The sequence below is a fragment of the Populus nigra genome, chromosome 4 (assembly GCF_951802175.1).
Source record: "Populus nigra chromosome 4, ddPopNigr1.1, whole genome shotgun sequence".
Classification (NCBI taxonomy): domain Eukaryota; kingdom Viridiplantae; phylum Streptophyta; class Magnoliopsida; order Malpighiales; family Salicaceae; genus Populus; species Populus nigra.
Window position 1 is genome coordinate 6819940 of NC_084855.1, and position 17952 is coordinate 6837891.

The following is a 17952-nucleotide window of genomic DNA, read 5'->3' on the forward strand; positions in this document are numbered from 1 at the left end:
AAAACTTAATTGAAATTAGTGTTGTATTATTAAAAATTTTAAACGGATATGAACATAATTAAATCATATTTATGATTTTTTTTAGTTTTCAATCTCAAAAAATATAAATATATTATTTTTTATATTTTTTAACTTGCTTTAACAATCGTAAATATTTTTTTTAAAAAAACAATTCCAATTACAAACACAGTGAAATAAATAAAAAATTATTAATAAAAAAATTATTTTCATGAATAAAATCTCAAAACATTAATTATATTTTTTAGGTTTAAAGACAATACCAATAAATTTTCCTATACCTATATATATCTTTCTATAAACATGCTGCAACTTAACCTCCCCAGTCCTAGCTAACAATTCTGGAGCTCTTAAAATCAAAAAAAAGTTAGCATCAACCTTGACAGTTTATTAGCATCAACCAATAAAGAGTGTGATTTCAAGATAAGCCGACGGAATCCAAGTGATGTAACTGAATCTTTAAAAATATTCGGTAATATAATAGTGTTGTTTTTTTAAAAGTATTTTTTATTAAAATAATATATTAAAAAATATTTTTTATATTATCATATTAAAAAAATACCTTTAAATTTTGTTAAAACTACTGTATCTAAAAAGCCCACACGGGTCGCAATGTAATGTATTCCGAGTGCACGTGTGTCCTTGTGGATTAAGGTAACGTTTGGGAATGCGGTTCAGTCCGCGTTCCTAAAAAATTAAATTTTTTTTTTAAAAAAATTTAATATAATTTATATGTTTTGGATCGTTTTGATATACTGATATCAAAAATAATTTTTAAAAAATAAAAAAATATTATTAACATGTATTTTAACACTAAAAATTATTTAAAAATTACCCGCAACCACACTGCGAAACAATCTCTAAATCTGTGAAAAGAGTTCTTTATCCAAATACGACACTCCAGAGAGGAGAGAAAACCCGCTCTCTTTGTTTTTTTTTTTTTTTGCCTACATGCATAAGGGAGTCCCTGGAGGATAGGTTGGGGTTGAACATCCTAGGGTAGCCCAGTCAATCCTTCATAAACTACAAGGATTAACTGCGCATATATTAAATACATGCATGGTCCAGAGACACGTGGCACCCACCAAACGACGTTAAGGTTTAGCGTCACCTTGATCCACCAATCCTTGGAGCTAATATCTTTTAATGACGATTTACCATCGTAATTGACAGGAAGACTGCCATTTTACCCTCGACTCCGTTAAATTATCAAAACTCATGGCTACATTAACAGTTGTGAGTTTTAAGATCAAAGTTTTTGAACTTCATCTTCTTTATCTCTTGTATTCATTCTTAATTAGTGCATTCCAGCTATACCACTCCGACCACAAATATCTTTTTAAATTTTAATGGCGATAGAGAATGAGTTTCAATCTATTTTTTTAATTAAAATTTAATTATTTTTTTACTTTAAATTAATTTATTAATGTTTTCGAATTGTTTTAAAATACTCGTGTCAAAAAAAAATTTTAAAAAATAAAAAATATATTATTTTAATTATTTTTTAAGAAAAAATACTTTAAAATACAATTATTATTACATTTCTAAATACCCTATTATTTTTTATAATTCCATTTATCAGCCAGAAAATTAAATTTCACAGCCCAGGCTTTTATTAATTTTCAATCCCAATGCACCACGTTTTATTTTACATATTTGAGAAATAAATATATGGGTTTTTCTTATGTTTAAGTACACTATCACTAGCTAGGGTCTATCAAATGTTGACATGGCCACTATTTAATGACACGTGACAAGAGCGGGGCTTTATTTAAAAATATTTTTTAAAATAAAAACCAACTATAAAAATTGAAATAGAAATAGTCCACCGACCCATAATTAATAATAATTGTAACCGGGAGAGAGAAGGAAGAACAATCCATTATAAACCCTGAGCTTTTCTTCAGGAGCAATTGAGAGAGAGAGAGCGAGAGTAAAAATATGGCGAGGCAAAAAGGGATAATCCGAATGTCTAGTTAGAAGAGCAAAAAATGAGGCGTTTTGGACAAAACATGTTAGCGTCTTTAAAATGAATCCTGTACCATTTGTATAAATTTGTTGTTTGATCTTCTTCTTTTCACGATAAAGTGCAGTAATTTTATGTTATTTATTCAAGTTCGGTTTATCTTTATTTTTTGTTCAAAGTAGTGTACGTACAACGTTTCATACTTTCATGTATGAAAAATACATTAAAAATAATGTAAACATTACAATAATAGATTTAATTATAAGAAAAAGGTGGGAACTCTTTTTAGGTTATCTTACTAATAGTTAAATATGAATTTTGTTTTAGATGAGAATATATTTACACGAGCCCAGATATTTTTATCATATAAAATCTTAATTTAATTTGATTTAATGAAAATAAATATTATTCATATCTGAAAGTTTTAACCATGTGATATCTTAACTTGATTTGATTTGATAAAGAACTTGATTTGATTTAATGAAGGCTATTCACATAAATTTAAAAGCTTTAACCGTATAAGTTCTTAATTTAATTTAATTTAATATATAACTTGACTTAATAAAAATAAAGATTATTCACACAAGCATGATATAATTTCATTTTACTTGATAAAAAAAAATGATTTTGATCTTCTATTTTCTATATTTGATTTGATGATCATTTGCTTTTTATAGAATTTTTAAATATTTGTGTTTGATACGCATGGTGTCCTTCTTTTATTTTTATTATTATTGATTTAATGATTTTGTTGTTTATTATAGATATACTAAGTGCAATTTACCTTTATCTAAATAATATTTTAGAAAAATTAATATAAAAATTACTTAAAATACTCTTAGTTAGAAGGATATTAAAATAAGAACCGTGGAATGTATTATTTGAGTTGAATTCTTAATTTAACTATGATCTAAATCCAATAAAATTAATTTATTCAATCATAAATATCTTTGGATTATGGAGTCAGACTTGTTGAGATCTTATCGTCAACAAAGGCCTCCTCAATATTAATACACTTTTATAATTTTGTTGCAATAAATAAATTTATCTTGAAATTATGGCTTCTAGCTTAGAATTGAGATGCTATCCAAAGAGAAGTTTGTTATTTCCAAATAGAAGTTTGCATCCCGGTATAACAATACTTTTATTTATACCCATCAATGGCCATAAATAGTGTAGAAAATTTGGAGAGATCATGCCATAGCTAGCTTTAAAAATAATGAGGTATAAATCCCACCATTTTTTTTACCCATAGCTCCACCATTTTTCTTTCTTCTCTTTCTTAGCGATTAATTCACGGGACCAACTCTTTTCTGTTACAGGTTGGAAAGGGGATTTTTTTAGGCTAGGACAATCAACTCAATTCCGATAACAAACCAAAGACCTTGGATTTCTTATACATGTGAATTTCAGCCTCATTTACTTACTGAAAAGTAGGTTTTTTTTTAAAGTGAATTCCAAGAAAAGTAAATTTTAGAAAAATATTTTCTGATGTTTGATAGTGTAATAAAAAATAAGTTGGAAAATACTTTACAGTGTTTGGTTATGTTATGGAAAATGAACTGAAAAATAACTTATTAAAAATAAATTTTATAAATTTATTAAAATAATGAGAAAATTTTTTTATAAATTAAAAAGTTGAATGAGAATGAAATTGAAAAAAAAATATAATTTCATAAATTATCTCATATAAAATAAATAATAATCAAAATAATAGAGATCAAATAAAAAATAAAAAAATTAAAAGATCAAGAAATTGAAATAATAATAATTAACATTTCATAAATTATTTCAAATAAAATAAGTAACAATCAAAAAAATAAGGACCAAATTTGATAGATAAAAAATTTCAATAAAAAAATGACAAGGAAAAAGCAAATAGCAATTATAAAAATAAGGACCAAAGTTAATATAAAAATTAAATTTTAAGAGATGAAATTAAAAAATAAATATTCAAAATAAAATATATATAGCAATCAAAAGTTTGATGATCAAATTTGATATAATAAGCAAATAATAATATTTCTAAATTTTTCACAACTTTCGAAAAGTGTTTTCCGCCCAAATTTTCTAGGAAAACATTTTCTTGAAAACCAAGCCAAATTTTTCTTTGATTGGAAAGTGTTTTTCATTGACCAACTTTCCTAATGACAAACAAACACATGAAAGTTTGGAAAGTGTTTTTCCAGAAACCACTTTCCGGAAAATAAATACAGCTAAAAGGAAAACACTTTCCTGAAAACCAAGTTAAATTTTTCTTTAACGGGAAAGTATTTTCTGTTGACCGGAAAGTGTTTTTTGTTGACCACTTTTTTTAATGATAAACAAATACAAAAAAATTTAAAAAATAATTTTTTAAAAATTACTTTTCAAAAAACAAACATGTTATTCAGGTAAGTTTACTTTCATGGTTACCATAATTTATAGATGAAAAAACTCTTTCAGTCACCAAAGTAACAGCAATGGGTAGACTTTCAGCTAGTGGTTTTGCGACTGTCATAATATCTATGAAGACCTCACAAGCTCCATGGGCTCAGAGATATCAAGTTCTGCCTAAACCACATTGCACCTCATCAAACACGTAGAGTGCCCAGAGAATGTCCAATGGCCATTGCATCCTCATTGACGTTGATCTTTTGTGGAACAATCTCCAACTTCTTGCGGCAATATATCAACCAGGAAGAAAATGACTTGTTTATTTCAAAAAGTTCAACGTCCTCAAGTTCTAAACCAGCAGCCTTCGCTGCAGCTGGCATTACAACAACCAGGCTTCCACCCATGATGGCAGGATCCGCACCAACAATAGCATACGTCCTGAATACACCAAAAATGGGTGATCCCTTGCGCACAACAACACTTCATTTCATGAGCAACACAACCCCAGCGTCATCACTGATTTGGCTAGAATTCCCAGCAGTGCTGATCCCATCTTTCTTAAACACGAGCTTTAATTTTCCCAGACCTGCTATTGGCGGCGGTGGATGGGGGAGATGGTGATGTCATGACTGCTTCAGTTGGAAGATTTGGGCTTGCGTTGTTTTTTCTAGATTGTCAGTGGGTATTGTTTTTTCGTTGAAGATGGGGACAACGGTCTTGGCGTAGCTGTGGGTATGGTGGAGCTGGTTTGTCTGGTTTTGCTGGTAGTGGCTGGGTTATTTGTGGGTAAAAGGATGTTTGGGTTTGTTTCGGGAAAGATTCAACTTGGTTTTGATCGAGATTGCAAGCTGAAATTTGAGCTAGGATAAGCTATTATTGTGTCTGGTTAATTGGGACTGTCATGGCTTGATTTTGAGCAGATTTGGAGCAGTATTGTTTGGTATTGTGTTTTTGAGTTTTTTTTTTTTTTTTAGTTTAAAATTAATTTTTTAAATATTTTTGTATTATTTTAATGTAAAAAATAAAATTTAAAAAATAATTTTTTTTAATATGTCTCAAAATAAAACATAACTTGGAAATTAATATCTAACACACATATTCTAAACAAGCCCTAAGTCAAAGGACAGGCTGTGATTGATGTGAGGAGCGGTAGTTAGATGCTTGGTGAATTCTGGTAGTAAATGGAAAAGGATTGTATGTGGGGAATTTTTATTTCACTCTCTTGTTCTCTTGTCCTACTTTCTCTTTAAACAATTTTTTTTTTTTTGTCTCCAAACTCTCTCAATTTTATTTTTTTTGCATGAATCTTACTTTTAGATTTATGTATTTTATAAGACTTAAGAATTTGGCAATATCCTGAGACACTTCATGACCATTGAGAACTTGGGGATTTAAGTGAACATTTCCGATGGGACACTTGAAGACTTGAAAATTACATGGTGATCATCCTTGGTGACATAAGATTTAGTTAACTTAAAATTTTCAAGGAAATCTCTCATAAACTTAAAATTTTGATGAATCATTTTGGAGGATCCTTATAGAGTTGAATTTGGTGAATACTTTTAGATTATTCTTGAAAATTTGAAACTTCAATGAATTATTTTGAAAGATTTTTAAAATCTTGAAGATTTGAGTATATTTAAATAGATATATAATTTTTCAGTATTGCCCTGAACGTTTTTTTTTTATTTTAAGAAAAGGCTTCTACTCCTAAAGAAAAGTTTAAAATTGTCATTAAACATTCATGTCTGTTTAATGGATGAATTAATGGTATTAATGATTTTAGTAAAAAAAAATATATTTATTTTCAAGGAATTGATGTGATATACTATCATAGTGGCCAGACAGGATCGCTTATACTTGTAGTATATAAGCGCATGACATTTTATTATGGTGATAAAAAAATAACTTTACTTTTAAAATTAGATACGAAGATCATCAGTGAGTATATAATTATAAAACCAATTAAATTTTAAAATTTTTGTAAGCCATGTATGTTTTAATATTATTAATTTATTTAAAAACTAAATGATAAATTTACTGTTTCAATCTTGCTATTAATTTTTGGAAGTCTCAATGGCATGCTGAGTGTGAGATTGGAGAGCCAACTCATTTGTTGTACCAAAATGTCAAGAAAAAGTATGAAAATGAGACGTCCAACATGCTTACCAGCAAGGCCACAATAATTTGACATGCCCGCGTAAAATGGATATTGAGTATATTTAAGAGAATAATTTGTAAATTCTTTTTCCCCCCTCAAATTTTATATTTGTTTCTTCGCCTCTCGTCATATTCCCTGCACAGAAACGACCTGATCTGATAATCATTACTCGTAATAAGGATAGCGTAATTATCCCCGCCAAAGTTTAGTAGATTGGATATTAACATTGCAGGCCCGGGCCCAAAATCAAATGTCTAGGGCTGTGAATCCGTCCGCAGATAATAAAACCCGCGCATAGCCCATTTTAAAAGAGAAGGCTGAAACCTGACGAAGTTGACGGTAACGGAGAGCACTGAATGTGAAATCCACAGAAGTCAAAAGTCTAATCCCAATCTCTAACAATTGCAGTGGCTATGAAATAAAACAGTAAAAAATCAACAGCAATGGCTTCGAACGGAAACCCTAAATTTCAGCTCCCCGTGTTACTCTCCCAACAAAACAACAATGGTCCTATTATTTCCATGGAAACCACTCCTATCTCTCCTACTATTCCTCTCCCTATTCTTTTACGAACACTGGATTTCAATCCCTTCTTGCAACATCGTACCCAACACAGATCTCAACCAACAGGAACACGACGTCGTTGAAGAGGAAAACGACAACGATGAGGTTTTGAAAGTCATGTTGGTCGCGAATTTATTGCTCTTAGGATCTGACACTAGCTTTTTTAACCTCTATTTTAGAGATTATTACATGTCCAAGGTTTTCAAGGTAACAACAATTCATCTCTCTCTCTCTCTCTCTTTTAAACTTTAATCTCGATGTTTAATTAGAAGAATAAATCGACTCTAATCTTTTCTATGGGTAGCAGAAATCTTTTTATTCTTTAAAGCCTGACATGCTGCTGGTAATGGGGGATGTTTCGGCGAGGGGGTCGACATTGACGAGGGGTAAATGGGTATCAGTGTTGCATCAGTTTCATGGAATGTTAGGGCCATTTATTGAACTTCCATTTCATGTTGTTCTTGGTGATATGGATGTTGGAGGGTGTAGTGGGCTCGACTCAAATTCAGTTTATTGGATAGCTAGGAGTTTTCCGGGGCTAGATTCATCTGGCTGTGGTGCGTTTGATATTGACAATGTTAGTTTTGTTTCCCTTAACGCGGTTGCATTGCTTTGTGGTAATAATAAGTTGAGGTTTAGTGTTGAGAAGGCTGTAGAGATGGAAAGAATAGGTTCATGGATGGATTCGGAGAAAGAAATGGGTGATTGTGGAGAATTTACGAAAACGTCTGATAGTTTCGGGCGGAGAAAGGATTTAGTGTCATCTGGATTAGGTCCTGTCCTCTTACTTCATTTTCCATTGCATCGAGCGGAAAATGGTGGTTGTAAGGAAGGGAATATTGTTAGAAAAGCTCCTATGCCCTTACGTCAGGGCTTGAATGCATTAGAGAGTAGCAGGTGGGTGCAATTCTTGCATATGCTGATATCAATGGATTTTTATTCTTCGCATGTTTTCACTGCTGATAGTGATAGGATCCTGTCATGTAAACAGTGATGTTTTGCACACTTTTTTCATGTCATATAATCATTATTAGTTTATGCACTCATCACTTTAAGTTAAACGTGGAGGTACAAGTGTGATGTTGAACTCCCTGTGTTATTGTTGAGCGATAGCCAAGATATGGAGTCATATGTTTTCTAAAGTTTTGCAATGCTTAGTTGTCTTCCGATGGGAGTTTATAGTCCTTTCTACGTGCCTTTTATTTTGTCTTATGAATTTGCTTGCTTGAACTTACGTGATTGGGAGTTCTGTTTCTTAAAGTTTCCTTAACGTTTCCTTTAGGGGATATACTGGTGCTCCCTATGAGTTATGGCATACAATCCCTCCAAATGCTACGCAATACATATTTCAGGCTCTTAAACCAAGGTATTTTTACAAATCTTTATGCCGATCATATACTAGTTGCATTTATTGTGGAAAAGAGAATATTGGCTGATAATGTGTTTCACATACTCATCTCGAGTTTAAAGGACAGATGAAGCAGATATACTAGTATTGTTGATGCTCAATGCATTCTGGTATTTTCCCAGAGTGCATCAAACAGTGACTTCTTAAGATGATTACCTGTGGCCTTTGCCCTTGTTTGCAGGATTGTTTTCAGTGCGCATACACATGAATTTTGTGATCACACACACTCAGATGGGACACGCGAGATAACTGTCCCTTCAATGACATGGAAAGCAAGGGATGACCCCGGGTTTGTTTTTGCCACATTCAGAAGTGGTGGGAATACTGTAAGTGTCAGCTACTGTTCCCTTGCTAGGGAATCTCATGTACTAATAGCATACACTTTGATTTTGTTTCTGCTAATCACATTATGGCTTGTGGCAAATAAACCTTACAACATGTCTTAGATAGTGATGGGGAAATCCCTCTTCTATACATTTTTGTTGCATTCTTCAAAATTATGACCTTTCTCTTTTCACACTGCTAATCATGAAACAATCATTTCTTTAGAATCAGTGAAAACAGAGATACAGGGGCAGGCCAATTGTCTGGGAAATTCTCATCTAGCATCACTATTTTCCATTTCAGTTATTATTTTTTTTGCAATGCCACTATTCATCACTAGGTATTTTGGACAAATATACCTAAATTTTGATGGCAATAAATTCTCCACTGTTAAAAAAAACCCGTATCCCCTTGCAGCTTTTCCTTCAGTCCTAGTTGTCAATTTATTTGTGTGCTCCTACGTCTCTTTAAAGGCAGCAAATAAAAGTTGTGATATAATGATATTGTTCAAATAGTGATATACATATACATGATGTGTGCCTCCCAATCCTCATAGGATAAGGAAGCTTGAGCAATTCTAATATTCTAAGAATCGTGTACCATGTCGGCATGCTAAACTTCTAGAGAGAAAGGATCGACTGCATTTCTTTATGCTCCAATAAATTCTCCTTAATTCTTTTTTTTTTTTAAAAATAATTCAATTAGTCATGTGCACCAATCACATAAAATTTAATATGTACATGATAAAATTCAACTTAAAGCAATTCGGTTTTGGTTTTCACGTAAGTTTTAACACTCGAAAACTTATTCTGCTGTCTATATATAATGATACATGATGTTAGTCTAGAGACAAGTTATTCTGCTCTTTGGCTTATAGGCAGTGTAGTTTTGCAAAAAGCGTTCGTTTTTTTTGTGATGGGTCAGATGAATCACAGAGAGTATGGAGGCTGTGGTTCAGATGACGAAGGACACGAGTAAGGATGCTGTAGATGACTATGAGATGAATCTGTCGACGCAACATTATGAGACGCAACTTTTGTTTTTTCATTCTGTGAGTTTGTTGATAAGAAATGAATAGATGGCATAAGTTGTATATTCTTTTTAAAGCGAGTTTTATAGGAATAAGGTCCAGTGACGATGCTGGTATTCAGTCCGAGAACAACTTCCCCAGGACGTGTGATGCTGGAAAAGTAAGATTTGAGGAGAAGTAGAGAGGGGAAAGGAGGAAGAAAAGAAGTAGCTTGGAAGTATGAGCTGAAAAGGAGGAGAAAGGGAGAGGAAGAAAAGTATAACTTTGCAACTTTTATTAATTCTTCAAAACTATAGTAATGTAAAAAATTACATATAAATAATAAAATTCTAATCATAACCAACAATTGAGTGTATAGCCCACTACATAAAAAAGTTCAACAAAATAATATAAGTTGAAATCCAATAATAAAATCAAATAAAATTCAATAATATATGCTTAGATCACCTTAATCTCTGAACTAAAAAGTGATAAGGGGTAGGGGTGTGCAAAAACTTGAACTAATTGAACTGGTAAAAAAGAAAATTAACTGAACCGAGAAAAAATTAAATTAACTAATTAGAAAATCTAAAAAAATTTTCTGATTAAGTTTTGATTTCAAATGTCTTAAAAAAAAAGAGGTATAAGCATTCCATTTTCTTTAAACCAACCCCCCTTTCTCTTTGCCTCTCACCTCTTCCAAGTCCCAACCCTAAATTAAACCCAAAAGTAGCCATCCACAAGCTTTCTCTCGTCTCTCGTCTCTCGTCTCTCGTCTCCTCCATCTCTCTCTCTCTCTCTCTCTCTCAAATATGTTTTGTTTGGTTGCTGAGAAAACGAATTAAAGTGAGATGATTATGCCAGAGTACAAAGAAGTGTACTAGATAGGTTATCAAAGAAGTGTCCTCCTGAAAGCTTTGAGATTCATGAAGGCAAATTTTGGTTATGGCAGAAATTTTACTGCAGAACTAAATGTTTATATTGAGGATCTGTGACGTTTGATAATTTTTAGGAAAAATAGGAATATCTGCGCTATGCATTACTTTCTGAGCTGTTATGGTGCCTGAATAAAAAGATGAATCCTTTAAATCCACGCACGGTCGCCAGGTTTCCTTCATGCAGTGATTCCTTGTTCAATGACGGCCTAAATATCTCCCATGCACCTTCGACTCAGCCAGCTTTAAAGCATATGAATAAACAGAAATAACCAAAAATCAGTCTTTTTTTTTTCTTTCTACCTGGACAACAAAATTTGGGAAAATATGGAAGTGAAGAAACCTATTCTGAGATCTTCTATTTGTGCATTAACGCCTCTGTATCCCAATTACCAAACACGTTCCATGGCAGTCATACCATAAAGTGTGTTTTATGAAAAGATCGTTCCAATGTGATATTATTCATTCCAGGCATTTAAAAGGGGATATCCATTGTTGGGAGCCAACATGCGCTAACAAAAATCTAGCACATAACTGCAATCCCTTGTGTTTGAAGAATCATTACCGAGTACTAAAATATTATAGTGATCGGGTATTCCTTATCTCCAATAAGCAAGAACTGAGATCCTTCTTCCATCACCATCATACCACGATCGTCAGGACTGCTAAGGTGCTCGCAAGGGCTCAGCTCATATTGAATTTCAGCATTCTCCCCTGCATTTAAATTCACAGTTTGGAATCCAACCAACTTTTTGACTGGCCTTTCATTTCCAGGATTTGCTTGCCTCGCAAAAAGCAATACTGGATGCTTACCTGCCATCTCTCCATGGTTTTTAACTCTGACAGTAACTGTAAACTTAGTTTTTTCGCAGAGTTCTTTACCAATATCTGAAATTAGCTTGTGTCTTATAGTATTTGAGTTCTTAGTTGTTTGATTACTTGAAGCTCTCAAGTAGAGCTTGTTTTGTGTATCAGAAGCAAGCTCATAAGAATAGTTTGAGTAGCTGAGACCATAGCGAATTCAAAAACCTTTTTCCCGTTGTAGAACCTATAAGTACGGCCAGGATAGCCTGAAGATAGTTGAGGACGCATTCTCATGTCTGTCATTGGTACTTTGGTGAAATCTTGTGGATACCAAGTCATTGGCAATCTCCCTCCTGCATGGCAACAAGATGAACACCATTCAATTGAAAATAGTTCAGCAGTCAAGTATTCATCCCTTCTTTCCTGTGCCATTACCGGATCAAATTAATCTGCGCACACACTTAATAATTCACCTGGGTTATGGTCGCCAAATATAATTTGTGCCAGTGCAGTTCCTCCAGCTTCACCTGGATAGCCAGCCCATATAATGCTTCCAATGTTCTGATCATATTTGGCGAAAGATACATCTACTGGACCTCCACAAAAAAGCACCAGAACAACTGGTTTTTTTGCAGCTTTTGCTACAGCAGTTATAAGCTCCCGCTGCTTCCCTGGGAGCACCAGGTCCACACGATCTTGTTCCTCCTTCTCTTGAGTTTGATCTAGTCCCATAACCAATATCACTTGATCTGCCCCCTTCGCGATTTTTACTGCTTGATTTATTGAAGCTGAAGAGCATGCAACCCTACTGCAACCTGGGTGATACCTAGTGTACTTGATATAGTTCTGCAATCCTTGCAGTGGTGTAACAGTTTTACAGGGTGGACCAAAATAGTTTCCAAGGAGTTTCGTTGAATTATTAGCATTGGGGCCTATAACTGCAAGGGACTTGGTTTCCAATTTTGAAAGCGGGAGAAGCTTATCAGGATTCTTTAGCAGGACTATGCCATCTTGAGCTGCTTTTAGGGCTAGGGCCTGATGCTCTTGGGAACAGACTTGTTCTGGAGCAATGTTGCCATAAGGCTGTTTAGTGGGATTGCCATTGAATAGTCCTAATCTCATCCTTATAGAGAAAAGGTTGTGAAGGGCTCTGTCTATTTCAGATTCCGGCAATTTTTTCTTTTTGACAGCTGATTTGGTGTAGTTCTTCAAGTAATCACCACAGTTAACATCCATCCCTGAAATATTTTTTTGTTTGTCTAAGAAATTAGAAGACAGGCAAGTAAAAACCACAACTTTTTATGGACTCCATATGTTTTTTCTCTTGAAATTAGAAAGTTGAAACTGGTTCCTTAACTAGCTGCTGTGGCTGTTTGGTAGTGACACATGCAAGCCTATATCATTGCTACTGTGCATTGAGACCTGTTCCTTGATGTCTTGATCATTTCACTGTTTCAGGAAAAATGCAAAACCTTTGCACTTTATTTATAGCTTTGCCTAAAGGGAACGCTATTTAGTGGTACAATTGTCCAAGGGATTCTTTCCTTGGGACTTTTTTTTTTATTATTATTTTTACTGTTATATCTAAAATCAAACACACTGGACCAGATATGCACATAAGGTGGATCTTTCCACTTGTGGGCCACACGATTCTTTTGTTCATTGAATATCTACACTATTTTTGCTTATTTGATATGTTCATTTAACTTGCAAACAAGTACAGGCTCTAGTATGGCCATGGAAAAGGAGAGAATCACAATACCGGCTTTAAGCACATCTGCAACGGCATCTTCTGGTGATTTAGCGTATCCCTGATCATCGTGAATTATGGCGACTGCATCACAATCTGATGTGATGTACCTGATTATTTTTCCAAGAACAAAACACCAATGATCATTTTTCTTAAAAGAGAGAAAAAAATCCATCTTTTCAACATTTATCTCCTTACCCGTAGAAGCCCCACTGTCCTCTGGCCTTTTTAGACAATAGATTGTAATCTGCACAATTTGGGACCCCATTAACACGATTATAAGCACACATTATCCCACTAGCTTTTCCTTCTTGTATGCAGCTCTGGAATGGAGGCTGGTACGTATCCGCTAAATCCTGCAACGTGACCTAAACCCAGAAAAAGGTGCTGGCATGTAAATGAAACGGCAGAGAATTTCATTTTAACATGAATATCTTAAATATAGATTTGATTAATTTTAAGAAAGGAAAATAAACCACTGTACAAAAGTAGAAACAACTTCCTTAACTTAAGCAATATATAATTCCGTGCTTCTTTAACTTCTATATTCTCTCCTTGACTGGTCAAAGATTTTTTGATAAGCCTATATTTTTGAATGGTCAAAGATTTTCTGTCGCTTAATGATCACTTTAGCCAGATATCCTTGAATTATTCATCTAGTTGTCAGTTGAAGTTAAAACACATGACATAGCCACAGATTAAAGATCATATATATATATATATATATATATATATATATATATATATATATATATATATATATATATATATAATGCAGTATCCAACAGCTTGATTCGTCACCAATCTGTGTTTTTTTTCCTGATTAAAAACTATTTAAACACATCAGGCAGCTGGACCAATTTGGGATCTTCCAATTTCTTTTTAAACATCGCACAGTGAAAGGAAAGAAGACAATCATGACCATTGTGTATCACTTACTTGAGCATCAAAGACGAACCTATTCATGCCTTTCCATTTATCCAAGTCATAAGCAGTAAAATGCTTGCAACAAGCTGAAGCTTGAAGTTGCTCACCAAGGGTTCCTCCTCCAAAAGAGTCCCCTTGAACTCCTCTCACATATGACACGGCATACTTTCCAGCGACCAAAGGATCTTCTCCAGGTGTCTCTTGCCCTCTTCCCCATCTTGGGTCTCTAAATATGTTGATGTTTGGTGCCCAAAATGTCATGCCTGTAGCTTGTCCAGCGTTGTATATCCCTCTTGCTTCTTTTCCAATCACCTTCAAGAATCCATTCACAAATCAATAACGATTACTTTTGGATGTAGAGCTTCGTTTTCTTTTCTTTTCTACATATCCAAGTGACAAGGAGCTATATATCTTTTGCTACAGGAACTGAATCGGAAAAAATGTTAATGTAGAAACACAGGTATTGAGAGTCTAGCAGATGAAGCTACTTACTTGACCAATGCGATACCAAAGATGAGCATCAAATGAAGCAGCAGTCAGAATAACCTGAGGGAAGCTTGTGGCAAACCGAATGGTCCCGTTGAAACGGATGCCTTGGCGCACCGTGGTTTGAAGGGCGACACCATGTAATGCTTCAGACCATAGTTTTGAAACCCGACCCGGTCATTGACCCGGTCAAGTGATCGGGTCACGGGCAAAAAAAAAAACCTATAAAAAAAACACATAACTAGTTACAATGCAACACTTACATAAACCAAATTTAAATTATAAACCAACAACATAAATTTAATTCAATATCCAAAACACAAACAAAATATAAATTCTAAAATATTTAAAACAAAACATCCAACCACATAAATTCTAAATAAACAACACATTTACTTTTGTTGAATGAACACATTAAGTTCTTCTGTGTCCATAGAAGCAAAATATTTTAAACAGAAGTGCAGCTATGACAAACCCAACAGACTTAGGTGTGATGGTCATGTCTAATTAATTTTTTTATAAATATTTTTAATTTTTTATTAAAAAAACATTTAAACTATTTTTGAAATATTCTAAACAGAAATTCTAATTAATGTTTTTTATTTTTTTAAAAAAAATTAAATTATCTTTAAAGTATTCTAAAAAGAAATTTTAATTAATTTTTTATAAGAAAAACATTTAAAATTTCCTTGAAGTATCCTAAACATAAATTATAATTATTTTAAAAAACTATGGGTATGTGCCTCTGTATTTGCTAAATTTGAAAGTGGTCCAACTGAAATGCCTGCCTATGTTTACTTTTGGAGGTGGAGCTTATGATAGGATGTTTTCACACAGTGAAAGTGGCTGATTTCACTGTCTTGTTTTAAAAGAAAGGAAATCATGACGACCTCAGCTCCTCGGTGGTCGAAGGAAGAGAAGAGGCAGAGGCAGAGGCAGAGGCAGAAAGAAAAACGCTGCATTTCAGAAGGAGATTCAAAGACGACCTCAGCTTCTCAGCAATCAATAGGCAGAATCCGCAGGGACGTCCTCTGCTCGTCAGCTGGGCAGCTGGGTTTCACACTGTCTTCAGCGTTTTAGCATTTTAGAATGGGTAAATTAGGTTTGTCAATTGTAAATGATTTTGCTTCGTTCTTCATCACACTGTCTTCAGCGTTTTAGCATTTTAGAATGATAAAAACGACGTCGTTTAATGACTTGCAATAAAAAAAAAATTGACCGGGTCTCACCCGGGTTTGACCGGGTCGACCGGGTCGACCCTCCGGGTCGACCGGGTTTCGTTGGGTCAATTCCCAAGCGGGTTTTTGCCTTCACCCGGACCGGTCCCAGACCCGGGTCGGCCGGGTCCCGGGTCGACCCGCCGGGCCGGTCCGGGTCTTAAAACACTGCTTCAGACCACCATTCATAGGCAGGGATGCCAAGCCTCGGGATTGCTGGGGCTGTGTCAACAAGTTGGGATATTTTTTCATCTAATGTTAGTCTAGAGACAAGGTCTTCAACTCTTTGGCTTATGGGTAGTCTAGTTTGGCAAAAAGGGTACAACTTTGTTGATGGGTCAGATGAGTCACATGAGTACGGTGGTTGTGTTGACTCAACATATAAGTGGAGTGAAGTAGTGTGGATGGCGATGAGGATGAGGATTCTGAGACACAAGTTTTGGAGTCTCATTCTGTGAGTCTGTTGAGGAGAGCTGAACAGAGGGAATGGAGATATTTATTTTTGAACAGAGGGAATGGGAACAAGGGCAGTGATAAGGCCAGTTTTTTTTTTGTTTTTTCCAAGAGAGCACATTGAGGGGTCAAATGAAGAAAATGGGTAGCAAAACGACAGAAAAACTCAATTGTAAAGATTTTACCTTGAGATGCACTAACTGTGTTAGTTCGAGAATTATTTTTTTGCTGTACTGTTTTGCGAAAAATACTCGTGATAACGCTGATACTGAGCACGCTGATACTGAGCATCTGTGAGGTATGACAATTTCTATGAAAAATAAAAAATTATATCTGCTCTAATGAGTTGTTTGGGTCCCTGGATAGTGGCTGGAGACAAATCCTTCACGTGCCCCTCTGCATAGTGGGCACTCGGCAGGTTTGCCTTGAAGGCTTCACTAGACAATGAGGGCCTAAACCTTTCCCACCTTCAACCAGGCCAACTAGATATCAGTAGCAGAAACAAAACGATGCAGGTGCAAATAAGCACGTAGAAATAGCCATGAACTAGATAGGGCCCGCGCTAAGCTGCGCCAACCCAATATTTTTTTTTTTATCGTGAAAAAAAATGTTGAGGGACATAAGTATTTCTAAAAAAAAAACAGTTTATTAAATTAATTGTATTTGATAAGCATGACTAATTTAAATAATACAAACAAAAAATATATATAATAATGGTACATAAACTGATAAAAAAAAATTAACAACATAAAAAATGCTAAAAAATCTCAACTTGAGGTTATCTAGGTTAACATGTTAAATTATTGACATTGTTATTATAACAGTAACCTCTTTAAAAATAAACTAAACAAAACTATGAAACTTAAGTTAACCCTGCGAGGATGTGATTATTAATATATGATTGAGATAACCCCGTAGAAAAGAGAGAGAAAATAAAAAAATTAATTTTCAAAAAATCAAATATTGAATGAAGAAATTAAAAAAAAATCAATTTAAAAAAAAAACTAAAATTAACCCTTGTTAAATTTCAAAACTCATGTCCTTGGTCATGAGCCCAAGACTATCTTAATAGAAGGCAAAAAAAATAACAAAACAAATTTCAAATCATTAAAATGCTAAGGAGTGAAATTGAAAAAAAAAAAACAATCCAAAAAATGATCCAAAACAAAAGAAATATCAATTAAAAAAATAAATATTAAATTTGATATAAAAATAATTTAAAATAGAATGACGAGGGATGAAATTAAAAATAAAATTCAACTACAAAAATAATTAAAAATAAACAAACAACAATTAAAAAATAATAATCAATTTTGATATAAAAAATTAAATAAAACTAAATAATAAGAGGTGAAATTGAAGAAAAAAAACAATTAAAAAAATACAAAATAAAAAAAAATTCAATTAAAAAAATAAAAAAAATAAAAAGAAAATTAAATAACACCTTTATATTTTAGCAAGAAAAAAAAAAGAGGTAAAAAAAATCATTTTATCGTGCACACATGCAACATCTTTTTTAAATGAAAAAATAATATGTTTCTATATATGAATTCT

At 33.4% G+C, this 17952-nt stretch overlaps 1 protein-coding gene and 1 pseudogene across 3 annotated transcripts; one reads left to right on the plus strand and one right to left on the minus strand.

Annotated features, from left to right (window-relative positions):
- The first annotated feature begins 6850 nt into the window (after nucleotides 1–6850).
- LOC133691463 (uncharacterized) lies at nucleotides 6851–14793 on the plus strand. Of its 3 annotated transcripts, none has more exons than XM_062111978.1 (5): nucleotides 6851–7292; nucleotides 7393–7982; nucleotides 8368–8451; nucleotides 8675–8819; nucleotides 14666–14793. In XM_062111978.1, exons 1-5 carry the CDS (start codon nucleotides 7026–7028, stop codon nucleotides 14687–14689), a joined length of 1110 nt encoding a protein of 369 aa, XP_061967962.1. In that variant the 5' UTR covers nucleotides 6851–7025; the 3' UTR covers nucleotides 14690–14793. The 3 variants fall into 3 exon arrangements, with proteins under 3 accessions (XP_061967962.1, XP_061967961.1, XP_061967960.1); XM_062111977.1 differs by lacking the exon at nucleotides 14666–14793 and adding an exon at nucleotides 9753–10193; XM_062111976.1 differs by lacking the exon at nucleotides 14666–14793 and having other exon boundaries at nucleotides 8675–9088.
- LOC133691462 (probable beta-D-xylosidase 7) lies at nucleotides 11191–16515 on the minus strand (annotated as a pseudogene).
- Nucleotides 16516–17952: the final 1437 nt, after the last annotated feature.

Bases quoted from the DNA above. Each gene is read 5' to 3' on its own strand.
- LOC133691463 (XM_062111976.1), top strand. From the start codon at position 7,026: ATGGTCCTATTATTTCCATGGAAACCACTCCTATCTCTCCTACTATTC. The intron at 7,293-7,392 runs GTAACAACAATT...TATGGGTAGCAG, and splicing joins ACATGTCCAAGGTTTTCAAG to AAATCTTTTTATTCTTTAAA. The intron at 7,983-8,367 runs GTGGGTGCAATT...CGTTTCCTTTAG, and splicing joins AATGCATTAGAGAGTAGCAG to GGGATATACTGGTGCTCCCT.